Source organism: Galleria mellonella, unplaced genomic scaffold (assembly GCF_026898425.1).
Source record: "Galleria mellonella isolate WM207_F2 unplaced genomic scaffold, CSIRO_AGI_GalMel_v1 utg113, whole genome shotgun sequence".
NCBI lineage: Eukaryota > Metazoa > Arthropoda > Insecta > Lepidoptera > Pyralidae > Galleria > Galleria mellonella.
The window spans coordinates 1,718,112-1,737,024 of NW_026441975.1; the positions used below are offsets into that span (position 1 = coordinate 1,718,112).

The window sequence follows — 18,913 nt, forward strand, 5'->3', positions numbered from 1 at the left end:
GGCTGCATTGATTAAAAAAATAATTCGACATACAGGAAGATATCCTATAACATACCTACAAAAATATACAGTTCGAATACGTATTTTTCTTATTAGAAGTCGGTTAAACGTAATAATGAAATCGTTTATTTCATCATCGTAGTCACGATAATGATGTTATGTTACCAAAATAATAAAAAACAATTTACAGTAACAACTGAACTAAATATAAATAGGTATGTCAAGTGATATCATTTTATCAATGTGTTATGAAGTTCCATCAATAAGTTAATTATATAATCATATCTTTACTACATACATATGTATAATATTATAAATGTCAGTTTGTTGGTTGCCTTTTAACCTCTAAACGGCTTGATTATGAAATTTGATATACATTTACTATATGGGATGGAGAAAGACTTAGGCTACTTTTATCCCGGTCAGTGAATATCTCGGTAACAGATAAAAGCTAGTTTATTACGAGATTGCAACCGGCGCGGACGTTTAATTACAATGAAAAAACTTCACTAAAAGGAAATCCTTATCTTATGATCGTATGAATTCAATACTTAATTTCCTTGCCGTATGTAGTAAATGAACGTATATATAAATTTATATATATTCATAAGACAAAAAAACTTATAAAACAATATATCACACAGTGTAACATAAACTAAATGTACAAGATTTTTTACTTTCACGATATTACCGGGCACTTCCACGGTACATAGTGTCAGAACGATTTTATACTTCACCACGTCCAAGTGTTTGAGTATCAGAGTGTCTAGTATTTAATGTCGGAGTATACAGTATCCGTGTGTCTGAGTGTCCAGTGTCTGAGTGCCCAACATCGGAATTCCGAATGTCCGAGTGTCATGTGTTCGAAAGTTGAGTGTTTGAATGTCATATATTGGAATGTCAAGTGTCAAGTGCTTGAGTGTCTAATATCCAGTGTACAATGTTTGTGTCCCATTGGCCATTTCGATTTCTGAACAAATATCCAGTGTCCAGTATCTAAATATCTGAGTATCCAGTGTTTGAACTCCGAGTGTCTGAGTGTTCATTGTCCGAGTGTCTGAATATCCTATCTCTAAATATTTGAGTGTCTCCGAGTTTACAGTATTTCATGTCTGAGTGTTCAGCGTCTAATCTCCGCATTTCCAATCTCTGATTTCCGAGTATCTAGTGTTCAAGTGTCCAATGTCTGTGTGTTCAGTATCAGTGTCCGAGTGTCCAGCTTGATATCCGAATGTCGAGTGCCCAATATCTGAGTGATGTGAAAGTTAAAAATATTCAAGTGTCCCAGTGTTATGTGTTCGAGTGTTTAAGTGTCCAGTACCGAGCGTTCGAGTGTCCAATGCCTGACTGTCTAATGTCCAACTGTCTAGTGTCCCGGTTGTCAAGTGTGTAGTGTCCGGTATTCAAGTGTCCAATTTTCGATTGTCTGGATGCCCAATATCCGAGTTTACTATGTCCAATTACCAATCTCTAGTATCCGAATGTCTAATGTCCGAAGGTCTGGTGTTGTTTTTTTTTTTCAATAACACCAATAACACCTGACATTGAATTATATTTGTACAGTTGTCGTGGTACTTTCCCATGTTATTATGTAATGCAATCTACAATTTTTTCAACGATCAGTGAACTTATTTTTAAAATTATCATCTTCCGATGTAACACGTTCGCTCTATTTATTTGTAGTTTTTTTATAATTATCTACACAATTTCTTATTTACAGATCGTATAAATGTTAAAGTTTGTAAAGACTTTTGTATGTTAAATTAGTCATGCTTAAATTGCTGAACAAATTTTAATGAAATTTGGCACATGGGTAGATATATTCTAACTAAACATATATAAAACTTAATATACCTACTGAAATATGCGGGCAAAGTCACGGGAAAAAGCTAGACAGTTAAAACAATATTCGTAATCAATATAAAAAAATGTGCTCACTAAAACTACACCAAATGTTCCCGTAATTTAGTTGTTTTTGTTTATTAGTGTCTGCTTATCTCTTGACTTCCTAGTTCAGCGTCACTATCAGAACTACATTTGTCCTTGGAAAATAGTGTATCCTGGTCCACTCTCGGATATTATTTACATACATTTTTTTAAGGTAAAACTAAGGATAGATTTTTATCCCAAATTAATCCGAATGATTGCAATAGGTTCACCCCTACTCCTTTTAATTCACCACAACATAAACAGTCGACGAACGCTTCTGACTGAGGGGAGGGGGGTTGTTACTAATAAGGACTACCAGTCCAGTTGCTGGCAATATACCATGAGAGGTTGACCTAGTCGTCGTGGCCCTCCTAGAAACCATCGTGCTGAATTCCAGGTGTATTTATCACGATGGGCTAACTAACCTGCTCTTTCATTTTCACGTATCATCCCTCACTGGTGCCGGTGTATACTGATAGCGTGGGCGGGGCTCCCATTCCATTATCATCCATAAAAAAAAGAACGCTTCTGACTACCCGTTGCCTTGTACGTTGTGAGCATAATTTTATAAAATATCTAGAAATCTAGTTCCATTTACTTACCTAGTTGATAGCTCTCGACGAATGTCACGATTTGGTTCGTGACCGTTTAGGTCAAGTTCATACTTTTTGTTTTCACACAAACCCGACTTTTATTTTTATCCTATTTGTTTGCAAGAAAGGAAACCAAAGGTAGTAATTGAAAATATATGTATTTTATAAGAAGGAAAGAAGACTAGGGCCGTAAAGGGGACCAAAAGAGAACAATAAAAAGATATGCCAATTTTGAAATTGATAAATAATAATGTAAAAACTATAAATAATATTTGCGACTAGTACTCCACACTACTAATATTATAAATATGAAAGTTTCTAAAGAATTAGTACTCAATTTCACTTAAACAAATTTGTTACACGGCTAAATTATGCTCTAACTTAACACAGGATTATTAGAACATTTATACTGATAAATGCGGGTAAAACCGCGGGAGACAGCTAGTTAAAAGAATTAAGTGTTGTTTTAAATCCGGTTATTTACCTGCGACATGTAAAGCATTATTATCAGGTTTTGACTTACGATACGAGGTTGATAATCCTAAATAACACTCGACGAGTTCAATGTCCGCCATTGGCACTCATTTGTTTCGACTCAGGGCCGCTCGCTTTTATTTTATTTGAATAAGAATGCAATGGACAATTAAAACATACGTATGTTAATATAACCATATACCTAAGTGTACTTTTTTATATTATTTACATATTACGTCTATATTTTTCGGAGTTTTATTGTGTAGTATGTGATAAATTTTTTTGCTAATTCTGAATATAGTCTACCTCTGTACCTAATTTCATTCGAATCTGTGCAGACGTTTATGTACAACTAAATGACAAACATCTTTACAAACATTACCACATTTATATTATAGTTTATTATTAGGATGATATGAGGATTTTTTTTTTTTATGTTTAACTTACATTTAAATTATCACTTTATAGTTTAACTGTGTAAACATAACAATGTTTATACTCTTTGTTCTTTGACAATATGTGTTTTTTTTTTGTAAGGCCGATATGTGTATTAAATGAAACAGCAAATCATAGGGTGTTGTCTAAAAGAAATTTTATTTGTTATCATAATATAGATTATGAAATTAACCTGATCTTTAATCGATTAGGTTAATCTTTTGCACTGATCTAAAAAGATAACGAAGTATATTACTTGTCTTTATACAACTTCATACTCATGGAATTTGTACTTTGGAATTATTGAAAAACTTACCTTATATCTTTTCTCTTGGTTTTTAGTATAAAATTTATAGTAAACATTTCTATTGAATCGTAAAGTAATTCTATTAATATTATAAATGTGAATGTAAAATGATGTTTCTTTCTATTTCACGCAAAAAATATTGTACAGATTTAAATGGTACATAGGTAGTTTATATCCTATTTTAGCACATAAGATACTTTATATTCACGCGAGTGAAGCTGCGAAATACAGCTACTAACAAAATATAATCTAAAAATGACTGATCTAAAATTTTACATGACTATTCTAGACTTACGTTGAACAATGAAAAAATGAAAATTTACTGGTTAAAGTTGACATTATATTCTTTTATAATCTACAAGATTTTCGAAAATAATATGTAGCCTATGTTACTCGTTAATAATGTAGCTTACTATACGTGTAAGAAATTTTTAAATCGATTAAATAGTTTATGAGTTTATTCATCACAAACAAACAGTTAAATCTTTAGTATACACGATAGCATGATTTCATCGTTCCGGCACACTTATTATAACTGATTATAATTATCATTGTGATAAAATAGTGCCGGGCTAAAGAAATTATTTAAAAGAGTCTATTATCAGATTACCACTAATTACTTAACACTAACAGTCCACTTATGTTATAATTTCAATAATGTAAGAAAATGCTTCTATATCTTCAATAATAACAACTAATGCCTCTCGGCCCTGACCATCACACGTGTTACTTATTAGCGTATCAAAATTAACACTGCTAAAAAGAAACGCTGAAAAATCTCCACTCAATATAAATTGACGAATTACAGCTGATCAAATCATTTTTTTTTTTTATACAACTTAGAATGGCAAATAAGACGGCCCACCTGATGGAAAATGCTAACCGTCGCCTATAGACATGAGCAGTACCATGGACATAACAGAGTGTACTCTTTCGCCCATGATACACCCCATGCGGTGCCATTCCTGAGGACTCAGTTGTTATTTCTCTGTACCCTGTAAATTCACTGCCATATCCCACCCTTCAAACCAAAACACAGCCATGCAAACACAACTGCTTTACGGTTGAAACACGAATGAGACAGAGGTACCCAAGCAAATGAGTTTGTACAAAGTCTCCCTCTGATCTTGAATCATAATTCATTATAATAATTGTTTGTTTTTGTCATCACAATGAGAATGACAGAAAAGGAAGTTATTGGTCATAATTATTGTAAAAAGAAAATTATTGATATGTAACAACAATAAGAATTTTATCATAATTATAATGGTTCACCATTATATATATAGATATATATATAATGGTGAACATAGAATAGCCATAAGTTCACATAAATAGTGAATGTGATTATGACAATATTACTTGTAATGACAAGCGATGCTCATAAAATAGTCTTTTGACATGCCATCCCTCAGGACTGTATTTTGTCTGTGTTGTTATCTCTGGTCATTTAACCCTTCTTTGCATACTGGTGTAAATTTCCATTATAACATTGAATGCCTAAAACTTATATAAAAGACCAAGTTCACTTTAAGTTGATTGTGTCTGGATATTTTTTTAATGTCCATTGCAGAAAAAAAACATAGCTGTCAAATTTGTTGTTTTAACCATTTTTCCTTTAATTTTAAACATGAAATATATCACATTGATTATATGACTTTGATTTCATCAATAAAAAAAAAATGCAAAGAAGGGTTAAACACAGCTGCTTTACGGCAGAAACACGAAGCTAGAAGGCTGGGCTAGAAGTACTCAATCAGATGACTTTTAAACAAAGTCTACCTCTGGTCAATTATTAAATATATAAATACTATGTACACTAAGTTTGATCTTGTTTGTCCCTAATCGAACTTCGTATTATTGAAGAGATGACGTACAATGCCCACAAGCAATCAAAAGAAACCTATAATAAGCTTGAACTATATTTCGGTATATATGTATTGTCTCTAGAAACCAATTACCCATACATCCTACCTCGTTCTGTAATTTAATAATAATCATTAAAAAGAAAGAAGTTTTTAATTTAGATATTTCAGCTTGATACCTCAACGCGTTCCTAATAATAAGGGTCTTAAGATACGGACGGACAGACGGATAGACGGACGTACAACAAAGTGATCCTATAAGGGTACCGTTTTTACTTTTGGACGTGCGGAACCCTAAAAAGGGGTAAAGAGGTTTTTTCAGGGTCGGCAACACACACATAATGCCTTTGGTATTGCAGGCGTTCATAGACTACAGTAACCGCTTACCATCAATTAGGCCGTATGCTTGTTTGCTACCTCAGTGGTATAAATACGAGAGAATCTAACTTAAGAGGCCTTGATTAATACATGAACCTATGTATAATAAAACGTACATTGCATGTATAGTTATATCATGTGCAATGCATAATATTCTGATATTAACGTTCATTATTTATTGTTCAGTTCGCATACAATCAACGCAGTATCTTTAATGCATGCACTCAATAAACAAGATGATGCTCTTATTCTAATAACTTTACCATGTAGATATATATATATATATATATATATATATATATATATATATATATATATATATATATATATATATATATATTTACAAATAAGTTTCCGCCGTTTTTTAACACAAATTAAATATTTATTATAGAAGAACGGTAATATAGATTTATATATATATATCATGTACTTTTTCCCATCTCTCAGGCAGCATTCGAATTCCAATAGAACTCCTTGTCTTTTATATCCACGAATCAACCCAATTTTTGGTATCCTCATAAGATGTGCTGCGTCGTCAGAGCATGTGCCATGGACCGAAACAGGTGATAATCGGACGGTGCAATGTCTGGTGAATACGGCGGGTGGGGTAACACTTCCCAATCAAGTGTTTCCAAGTACTTTTTTACGGGAGCCGCAACATGTGGACGAGCATTGTCATGCAGAAGAATAATTTTTTCGTGTCTAGAATAGTATTGAGGGCGTTTTTCAGCTCGGCTCAATCTCATCAATTGTGTTCGATAGAGGGCTCCAGTAATTGTTTCGCTCGGATTAAGCAACTCATAATACACTACACCTAGCTGATCCCACCAAATACACAGCATAAGTTTTTTTCCGTGAATATTTCGTACTTTTAAGCTTTTCGTACTTTTAAGCGTAATAGATGTGACGTGAATTGGGACACTTACAAAAAAGCGCGTAATCTCTGTAATCGAATGGTAAGAACAGCCAAACAAAATTATTTTCACGACAGTGTTACAAATTCCTCCACGGCTGATATTTGGAAGTTTCTTCGATCTCTTGGCATAGGCAAATGTCCTGTTTCGTCTCACGTGCCCTTATTTACACCTGATGAATTTAATGATCACTTTTCCTCAACCAGTGTTTTTAATCCCTCTGTTAAATCAGCCACAATCACTAAAATTACGTCTTTACCCATTATTAATAAAAATTCTTTTTCCTTTTCATCTGTATCTGAAGATGAGATTCGTAAAATTACCTCATCAATCAAGTCCAAGGCTGTTGGCTGTGATAATGTAAGCTGGCAAATGGTCACTGATATCCTTGACGTAATGCCATAACCCACATTATCAATTTTTTTTTCTTGGGAGTTTCCCTCATCTTTGGCGAAAAGCTTTTGTCATACCTCTTCCTAAAGTTTTCACACCACAACAGTTAAGTCAATTTAGACCGATTTCAATTCTACCTTTCCTTTCCAAAGTCCTTGAAGCTGTGGCACATAAGCAAGTATCCTCCTTTATCTTTGCAAATAATATCCTTACTCCTTTTCAATCCGGTTTTCGCCCTGGACATAGTACTACTACTGCCCTACTCAAAGTTACTGAAGATATCCGTTCAGGCATGGAGAATAGGTTGGTCACCATTCTTATTTTAATAGACTTTTCCCATGCTTTTAACATGGTAGATCACGATATCTTACTTGCGATCCTTAATCATCATAATTTTTCGCCTTCTGCCTTGGACTGGTTCACGTCTTATCTTCGTGGACGACAACAAGCTGTCCGTATAGATCGTGAGTTGTCTGACTGGAAAGGTCTTTCATCAGGTGTTCCTCAAGGTGGCATCTTATCCCCTTTAATGTTTTCAATATTTATTAATCTTCTTTCCACGATAATTGATTGTTCTTACCATCTATATGCAGATGATTTACAAATGTATGTACAGACAACTGTCGAAGATATAAATTCAGCTGTTACACAGTTGAACGATGAACTACAAAAAATCAGTGTTTGGTCTCATGAATTTGGCATCCCAGTAAATCCAAGAAAGTGCCAAGCAATAATCGTTGGTAGCTCGAGACAGTTGGAAAAGATCAATTATAACTCTCTCTTACCTGTAACATACAATAATTCGATTATTACTTACTGTACGAGCGTTAAAAATCTTGGCCTTTATATTGATTCGAAATTGAGCTGGACCAAACAAATTGCTGAGATTAGTCGTTCAGTCGTAGCCACACTTCAGTACATTAACCGTTTTAAGCACTTTTTTCCTATTAAAACTAAAATTACACTTATTCAAACACTTATTCTCCCCATTATTGATTATGCTGATGTGTGTTATCCTGATCTTAACGAAGATCTTCTTAATAAATTAGATCGTCTAATCAATAGTTCTATTCGTTTCATCTTCTGTCTGCGTAAATATGATCACATATCTTCGTACAGATCTCAGTTAAAATGGCTCCCTATACGCCAACGCAGACAGTTGAGGTTGCTTTGCAACATTTTCTCTCTTCTTATTAGTCCCTTATCACCAGAATACTTGAAATGTAGATTCAAATATCTCTGTGATTCTCATACACGCGAACTTCGTTCTAACGACTCTCTTGTTCTCTCTATTCCTCTACATCGTTCTGCTTTTGTTTCCAATTCCTTTACTCTTGAGGCCTCACGACTCTGGAATGCGCTACCCATGGACATAAGACAAATTTCTAACAAATTTATTTTTAAGAGAAAAGTCTACGAATATCTTTGGAAAAAACTGTGAAAGCAGTTCACCTTCATCATCATCACTTTGATCTCTATCGTTGTTTATTTGTGTTATCGTATATAATCTATAAGTAGGTATATTTATATATGTATATTTATATTTGTATATATGTATTTTTATTACATATTTGTATATTTATGTAATATTTGTTTAATGTATTCATGTATGTATATTTATATAATCTCTATTGTATGTGTTGTAATTTTTTTTTCACCGCATATTAAAATTTCTGTTTAGCCAAAGGTTGACTGGGAGAGAATGCTATATAGTATTAAGTCCGCCTTTTGTACCAGACATTTTTTTTTTGTAATGTGGTCAATAAAGCATAAATAAATAATAATAATAATAATAATTTTTATTTCAGACTTTTTGGTCCATTAAATATTTATTAGTAACAATATTCTTAAAAACTAATGTTAGTAAATTTACATACACAATACACATACACACACATACACACATACAATATATTAGTATACAGATAATCACCGCTGTACAATTCCATTGGAAATTGCGCAGCAGTGATTAACGTACACACAGTCCAGCCTGCTTGCTATCATACTCAGGATGCTGTTGGTGCTGGCACGTACTCTGCGCACCAGGGATGCACACCTTTTTCGCATCGTGGCATAAAAACAATCTACACGATGCTCAGCGAACATCCCTGACGCGCTGCAGAATCGTGGCAGCCCCATCAACACCCTGAACGCGTTATTATATTGGATACGGAGGTCGCTGTAGGATTTTTGAGTATATACAGCCCACAGGTTGCATGCATAGAAAGATGTGCAATGTGATAAATAAATAAATAAATAAATATTCGGTTTTGCTGTTGATGTTGACGCGTGGCCAGGTAATCCCCATGATTTTTTTCTTTTTGGATTGTCATAATGTATCCACTTCTCATCACCAGTTACGATACGATGTAAAAAACCCTTTTTTTTATGTCTAGCTAGCAGCATTTCACTTAAGCATAATCGGCGTTCAATATCTCTCGGCTTTAATTCGTACGGAACCCAATTTCCTTGTTTATGAATCATTCCTAATGATTTTAAACGATGTGAGACTGCTTGCTGAGTGACTTCTAATGTTAGAGCAAGTTCTTTTTGTGTTTGAGATGAATCCTCCTCCAATAATTCCTCCAATTCTGCATCCTCGTAAATTTTTGGCCTTCCACTGCGATCTTTGTCTTCTACGTCGAAATCACCGTTTTTAAACTTTTGAAACCACTCGACACGTTCTCTTCAAAGCACCCTCACCATATGCTTCTACGAGCAATTGATGCGCCTTAGCAGCAGATTTCTTTAAATTAAAGAAGTAAATTAATATTTCCCGCAAATGACGCTTATTTGGCTCAAATTTTGACATTTTCAAGTTATAAAAATTATATTTTACCAATATCAAATCAATAATATTAATAGGTTATGTTGGTCTTGAATGTCGAAACTATTTTTTAAGCCGGTTATCATCTGCGAAAGCTAACCGAAACTCCGTGCCGCGCCATCCACAATAAAACGGCGGAAACTTATTTGTACTCCTAATATATATATATATATATATATATATATATATATATATATATATATATATATATATATATATATATATATATGTAGGGGTCATAACAGTATAAATTATTTATTTCAAATGTTTATACCACAAAAAAACATATTAAGTACTTATATCCATATAATGTATACGTAGTATATTTAAAGTATAGTGCAAACAAGTACATTTTGCTTTGCAAAGAATTGGCTATTTTGTAATTTTCAAATTCATAATAACTTCTTTCCTAACCCAAATAAATTCAAGTGATGTTTTAATAATTTCATTCAAGTTATAAAAGAAACTGTTGAATTCAGAATTCTGAAAGAACAAAACGAAACGTAAAAATAGTACGGTCTGACGTTTTATTGGACGTTTGATGTTTTTATGGCTACAAGGGCAAGTTTATGACCCCTATCAAGGTCTCGACATAATCGCGTATAAATCGCGTCTAGACATGTATATTGTAGTTCATTGCATAATTTAAAATTAATTCTACGCGTGAACAGCATTTCGTAGCGTAGGTATGATATTTTTTTAATAGATTATAATGCAATGGTAACCCCGCCTGCGTTGTCGGTATACACTGACGGGGCACCAGTAATAAATGATAGGTGAGAATGAAAGCAGTTCAGTTAGCCCATCATGACGAATTCCATAAGAATGAACTATGATGGTTTCCAGGGGGAACCGCGTGGAGGTCGACCGGATAAGGTATATTGCCAGCAATGGGCCTGATGGACCCCATTACTAACAATTTCTTTAATAGGTATAATATTACATTAAGATTTATTATATTTATAGGACTACGAACATGCACCATTTTTATTCGCTGCTGTGGTACACATTACATAATTCGTTTTTTCCGATTATTCTTCGTGTTTGTGCTTACCGTTACGCGTGCGTGAGTGTATTTAGTCAGTCTATCATATCTAGATAGTTCTAGAAAGTAATTAAAGATAGGGTAATTATAATTAGAAAGAAGAGAAGTAATTCAGACATTTCACACTACATGATTGTGTTCCACAAAAAACCGACTTCAATTATGGCAAAGGTACTTATTTTGATTGCAAAATTAAACTACTGAACCGATTTTGATAAAATTTCTATGGGACCAATCTGTAAGTATTCATTATATCCTTTCAGATAAAAAAGAATGTTCAAATCAGTTTCTAACTTATAAGTTATAAGGTAACAAATATTAAAAAAAAATACAACGAATCGAAACCCTCTTCTTTTTGAAGTAAGTTGAAAATCGGTCCCGGGAAATGTTTCATTTTCCATACACCTATTTTAACAATAATCTTTGAAAATATTTTAAATGAGTGACATTGCATTTGGGAATCCTAAACAGGTTAATCGAACACATTCAGATTTCGAACCCCATCGTATCCAATTGTCTAAAAAACTTTTTCAATGTTAATAATTTAATATAAATAAGATATTAAATTATAAATTATATATAGGTATCTTATATATTCTTTGATAATTTTAATATAATGACGTTTTATTCGGGTTACAAATTTCGTACAGATTTTCATAGTAGATCTTATGTATCTTTTTAAATCGCACCTTAAATTAATTCATAGAAATATAAAAAGGTGGAATATGTAGCCATAATTCGAAAGATAATTAAAATCTCATTACTTTCACGTTTTGGTCCAGAAAACAGGACACAGTTATAAGGTAATTGACCTTTCAGGGTTAAGATTGTGTTGTGTTGTGAGGAAATTACCATTTATAAAACCGGTATGCACTCGATTAATGTAAATTAACACCAATGCAAAACTGTTTAAAGTTTATTATTAATAATCAAGCTTCGTTAGCATGTAATCGATACTAAGTCTTAACTTCTATAGTTACAGTGTATTTTATATTGAATATACTTTCTTAAAAGATAAAACTTGTGAACACTGTTAAACTGAGGAAAATGTCGTACTTAGGTCACGTTATTAGGAATGAAAAGTACAAAATACTCCAGCTAATCTAAACAGCATCTGAAGCAAAATTGCTGGTAAAAGACGTGCTGAAAGAAGGCGGTACTCTTGACTGAAGAATTTACAGGGGCAGTTTGGTGGCAGCACTGCTTCGTTCTTTAGAGCGGCAGCTTCAAAAATTAAAAAGGCCCTTATATTGTCCAATCTCCGATAAGAGTGGAACTCAAATATACTTTCTGAATATTAAAAACTAACTAAAAGATCAGCAAGCTAAACGGCCAAGTGCAAAACTGGTGACCAAAGGCGAGAAAGATTTTTAAGTAACATGCAGATGCAGTGCAATGCAATATGGCAGTTTTCAAGCAAAAACTGATCGAGTCTAAGGAGCCTCTACTTATAGACATGATTTCGTGTTCTAAATTCAAATTTACCAGAGGGAGACTTTGGACAAAAGTTTGCATGGCTGTGTTTCGGTTTGAAAGGTAGGATATGGCAGTGAATTTACAGAGTACAAAGGAATGACATCTGCGTCCTCAAGAATGGCAACGCATGGGGTGTATCATGGGTGAAACAGTATACTCTGTTATATCCATGGTACTTACTACTCATGTCTATAGGCAACGGTTACACTACACAAAAGAAAAATCCAATATTTTCAATCTAATGTGTCTACGAAACATCTTGTCATTCATTGTTTTTAAAATGATTAAAATCTTTTTTTTTTTTTTGGAAAAATAAAATGTAATTATGCCGTTGCAGGTGGCATAATTATTATTCATCAATTTTCTAAATTTCATAATAGAAAATATTTATTTACTAACAATATTTTATCGTTATCAATGATTTTTTTTGCCTATAGATATGTTATCGCATAATCACAGAGAAGTGCAAACTTCATGTTTTTATTATTACATAAGTTCAATAATTTGTATGGCTGTGTATTTATATACCTATAATCTGTATAATCATATCAGTAATACAATTTTTTCGATAATCGGATTTATGTCAAGAATTGTATCCTTGAGATAATATATAAACCCACATGCTCCTATTTTCAAAATGGATTAGATAATGTATCGTTAATGGTGTTTCTGAAACCAAGCTTATCGTTGATGGAGTGGTACTTACTCCATCTTAAAGATTTACTCGTATCATCATCATCTCAGCCATTATTCGTCCACTGTTGAACTTAATAGCGGGGAAAAGGATTGTTAGTAATGGGGTCTAATTTCCGCATTATTAGCAATACGTCCTATTAGGTTTCGACCTAATAAGGCGTATTGCTAGTAATAGCTTTTGCGGTTAATTCTAGTAAAATTCGACACAATGGGCTATCGGACTTGTTTTCATCCTCACCTATCATCCCTCACTGGTGCCCCGCTAGCATATACCGATAGCGCAAACGGGGTTATCATTACATTATCACCCACTGAAAAAAACCTGCTGAACATAGGCATCCCCCATAGACTACCTGTCATAACTTCCTGGAATGCTTTTGAACACTTCAGTCCATCCAATGGGGGTCGTCTTACACAGCGTTTGCTTATAATGGGTCACCACTTCAAGAACTTTTCTTCTCCATCAGTTTCTTATACTTATCAATAACTAACTATCAATTACAATTGTTGTTAAATATTTTTTTTCTTCTAAATTGGATTTATAAATGCTATACCACTTATCAATTAAAGTTATACCTCAAATTATCTTTAGTTATAAAATAATCAACAAAAAACTACAAGTATCGATTCTAGCGCCATCTAGTATTATATTTTTGTTAATAACGAACCACCACAATTAAAAAAAATATGTAATTTTTAATTGATGATTTGTTATAATCTCTATCGCTAATTTCAGAGCCCATTTTTTTCTCTAAAGATATTTGTCAAATCATTGTTGAGATTTTTTTTTTTACTACTACAATCGCTTGCGTATCTTAAGGTACAAAGTTCATATGTTTATGATTGCTTCGGTTTAATACTCCGCGGTCGTGTTATATCTGTGTACAGTAATAGCCAGATAATGTTTATAACCGGATTCGTCTGTCCCAGAAATTCTACATGCTACATTATATCACTCCACCATATATGTGGTCGTAATTTATGGGTTTGTATTACAAACTAGTTGCTCGCCCCGACGTCGGACGGATGTATTTTTCCATACGATTTAATTTTCCACATTTTCTTTCACACACCTTCTTGTGACAATTATGAATACAACAAAAGATATGTTTAAAGAATATTTTTGTTGCTAAACCATATATATCAATCATTTACAACTCTGTATGTACCCGTTTTTACTATATTACGTTATTGTAGATTTTCTTTTTTTTTCATCCATTTTTTTATGTAACTTAGAATAGTTAGTTATTATATTTTTTTGTAATGACTGTTTGTATCAAAATAAAATGAAAAAAAAAGAATTAGCCAAATACATGCAGCCGTTTTGAAATACATTCGACATTTCATTTATATTTATATAGATGATTATATCTACCTGATTAAAAGATTCTTTTATGGACCGTCTTAATAGGGCATTGTCCGCTTCACCTTTTTCAGTTATTGGTAAGATTTTCTTAAAGAATTTTCCTTCTTAATTAAATGCCTGCTCTGGCCAGCTTTTATTAGGTTTATTTAATTGCTTCTCCAAGTAAACACCAACACCGTTCTATATTATTTCTTATTTTAATGTATACCCTTTATTTTGTTACAGATAAAGGAACGCGCCGAAAGCACGACTGAACGAAAAAGATAGATAAAAACTAGTCAAATTTTTATTAGCTAAGAATTTAATCAAAATGAAATAATTTTTTTAGACATATTTTACAATAAAAAACAAGTTACCAGTACTTATTTATTTTATAAAAGAAATTAATATAATTTTGTTATAAATATGCAAATACTTAAAGCACGTTACGCGCTACGCGCATCAGCGTCCCAATTTCAAGCATGGAGCTCAGCAAAATGCCGTACTGCAACCACAGTGAGTAATTTAGATTCTTTTTAATCTAATTAATATATTCTATCTGAAGAAGCAGTGAAAAGACTTAGGAGCCGGCGTGCATTTACAAGAAGAGTTATAAAAGTAAAGGACGCAAAAGATGTATGCAAAAATTGGCCTTTCGCACTTAGTTTTCTCTGCCATGCGAAGGATTTGGCATGAAGATAAATAGATAAATAAATTAATAAATTTGTCTAAAGTTTAAAGACACCTGTTTAGAATTAAAAAAAAAAAATTTGTAATGCCATAAAAATATGATGCTGTTATTTTAGTGGCTTAATCAAAATATAATAAATTAAAGACTTTGGCGTAAACTTCAAGTTATTCACATGTATCAAATACAAACTACAAACATCGGGTGGTCCTGACATAGAAAGGGTTATCCCTTGCTTTCCCGTGGATGTCGTAAGAGGCGACAAAGGTAACTTAATGGTCGAGGGATGGGTAGCAACTTCCCTCTGAGAACAACACCAAAGCCTAACTGCGGTTACTAGCCCACCTGCCGAGAATGACTGGCAAAATTCCCCTTGTAATTATATAATAGATAACTGCTGAACATAGGAAGCCCTATGTTTAGCAGTGAAAAGTTACCGGCTAATATAATAATAAAATAGTCAACAGATATTTGATTAGAAGACTTTATATCGAATAGTTTGTAACTCTAAAGCTTTGAAGTTTGAGCCTCCCATACTAACAGATCTAGTTGTCTAGTTAACTTTAGAAACTTAAATATTATCTGTTATTTTTCGATTTATACTTATTTACGAAAAACATTTAGTTTAATAGAACGCTTTCTTAAAAAGATGCCAACGGTTTCGATTTGACCTTGTATACCCATGTACCTATAAATCTTAATGCAAGTTTGGTCTATGACTTTGTGACGTCGTTTGTGACCACATTAGCGAACAGATTTGGATAAAGCCTCTCCTCACCTTGAGTTAAAAGTAAGTACTCGTTACTTACTACTTTTTAAACTCAAGGTGAAAATAAGTTATGTGACAAAATAATTAAGCGAATGCAGTCACGAATAATGAATATGTAACTTGCGTAACCGTAAAAGCTCATTAATCTCATTACTTATCCATTAAGTTTTATCTGATAATTATAACGAGAGGGATTTTCGTATCAACACTGGCGCTACACTAAGTGACATATTAATGTGCAATTATCACGATAAAAAAAATTACACGTCCAATCATGTATTAGATAATTTCCGAACGTAAACAAATTTGTTCCCCATTTAATAATTATGCCTAATTATGACCCCTATTGACAACCTGAAATTAGTCTAATCATAAAAAAAAAAATAGATAATGAATTACTTTTTTATAATGTATAAAGTTTTTTTTTTTTTTTTTTTATGTTAGTATCAAAATCGTATATGGCCGAAACTTAGACTATGTATATGTAGTACTCATCCTATTTAGGATTAATTTAGCCATAGTAGTATAAATTAAGATTAAGGAATTACAACTAGCAGAAATTATGCTAAAATCTTTGCATTTATCTGAGGCACTTTTCATAAAAATTTATTAATTTATTACTGTTAATGGAAACATATTATGTATAATTAGGTATATAGTAACCGAAGTCGAGCGATGTAAACAACGGCTAGCGACGTCTATTTTTTTATGCCCCGCTCACTCGCGGCTTTTCCTCAACTAAGATTCTGGTATAGTCATAAAGAGCATGCTCGAACCTAACCTCGACACCACTGTCCACTGGTCTAAATTGCTTTTTCTATAGCATTTAGAATTCTACTTAATCTAAATAAAGTTGATATTTAATTGACAGTAAATTATGCTCGAACTGTTTCGTCTAATCTGAATTGACCTCTATGTTGATACAATGACACTGTTTTTGTGGGGATATAGACAAAATATTACGCATTTTGAGATTACGAGTAAATTTTATTATTTAAGGTTTTATATAAAAGGGTTTTTATTGGCGATACCGGGGTTGTAACTACTCCTGCACTAACTGTATACGTTGGCAGAGCACTAGTGAGAGATGATAATAGGTGAGAATGAAAAAGCAGGTCAGTTAGCCCATCGTGATGAATACACCTGAAATTCAACACGATATTTTCCAGGGGGACCACACGGAGATCGACCTGATAGAGTATATTGCTAGCAATGGAACTGGTAATCCGCAATACTGACAAACCTTTATCCCACCCTCCAATTTTTTTTTTATGTTAAGGATTGGTAACCTTGTTTGCGTTATCAGAATATGCTGTCGGGTTAAGATAAAGGGTTAATAGGTTAAGTGGAAATTAGGTCAGGTGGTCTATCGTGATAAATTTATTATAATCACCATGGCTTCCAGAAAGGACTAAAAGTCCCCTCCTACGACAGATTTTTGACGATAATGGACCAAAAGATGGGAAGAGGTAACCATTGCCTTTAAATATAGACAACTCCATGGGTATCACAGATTACCTGAAATTGTAACACATATGAACTAATAACAAAAGAATTATGCTTCTGTTCTTAATTATCTTAGTCTTCTGGTATGGCTACTCATCATCACATGGATACCCCATATGAGTTGCCATTGTAGATATTTTATGATGCCCATGGAATTATCTATATTTAAAGGCAATGGTTACCTCTTCAAAACTTCAGGTCCAATCTCATCAAAAATACAATGATTAGTTACTCAATGACAACAGTTTTATGTATCATGAATCGAACTTCAAACATCTTTATATTATATACTTATTCTATAATATAGTACCTATTTATATAGATAAAGATACCAGTACTTCATTATTTGTGTCGCCTTATATCATGTTCGTATATAATTAAATTAGTTTTAAGGGATCAAAGTATGTCTGATAAAATATGCTGTATTGATAACTCCCCCCACCTTTTATCAATGAACAAAGCATGCGGCGCTCTAGGAAGTTGTTTTAAACCTCAAAAAAAAAAAAAACTGAATGTAATGAAAATATAGAGACAAAGAGATTCACTGAAATAAGTATCATTAAACATAGTGTACGGTGTCATTCCAAATTAAGCAGAGTTTTATTTTGGTTTTAGACGACTGGTTTCATACATAATAAAAGGTTGTGTCCCACAAAAAAATCTACTTCAATTGTGGCAAAACCAGTTATTTTAACCTAAATACTAAACTACTTAACCGATTTCGATAAAATTTCTATCGGACCAATTTGTAAGTATATCCTTTCAGATAAAATAAGAATTTTCCAAATCGGTTTAGAACTGATAGTGTTATGAGGTAACAAACATAAAAAAATTAAAACTGAATTGTGTAATTCTTTCTTTTTGAAGTCTTTTTGATTGAGAACGCCCAGACCAATACAAACAGACATGCCTTAGTAATATAATAAAATTATAACTAGATTATATCCGTACGTGGAAGATATTTAAGAAAAACATATATGAGAGGTATTAATAAGACTAATAGATGTCAAAACAGTCGTCTGTCTGTAGGTTTGTTTTAATATCACGCATAAATTATTGCATCGAATTCGATGCGGTTGTCATTGTTGTGTTTCTGATTATCTAATTTAAAATCTGGTATATACTATATGTTTTATGTTGATACGCCATCTAGAAGTTCAATGATTTTCCTATTTTTGAAATCCACGCGTACGAAGTAGCGGGCATAATTCTAACGTAGTTCATGAATACAAATATTTGTTATTTGTTACGGGAAACGAACTTGTGACCATTG

The 18,913-nt window shown here is 32.8% G+C and overlaps 1 protein-coding gene across 3 annotated transcripts in view; it reads left to right on the top strand.

Annotated features, from left to right (window-relative positions):
* LOC113513058 (pyruvate carboxylase, mitochondrial) overlaps window positions 1–18,913 on the top strand; it is a 53,395-nt gene that overhangs the window by 7,228 nt on the left and 27,254 nt on the right. For all 3 annotated transcript variants that reach the window (XM_052893296.1, XM_052893295.1, XM_052893298.1), the window contains exon 2: window positions 14,924–15,193. In XM_052893296.1, the coding sequence (XP_052749256.1) occupies window positions 15,104–15,193 (90 nt within the window). In that variant the 5' untranslated portion in view covers window positions 14,924–15,103. The remainder of the gene's footprint in view (window positions 1–14,923; window positions 15,194–18,913) is intronic.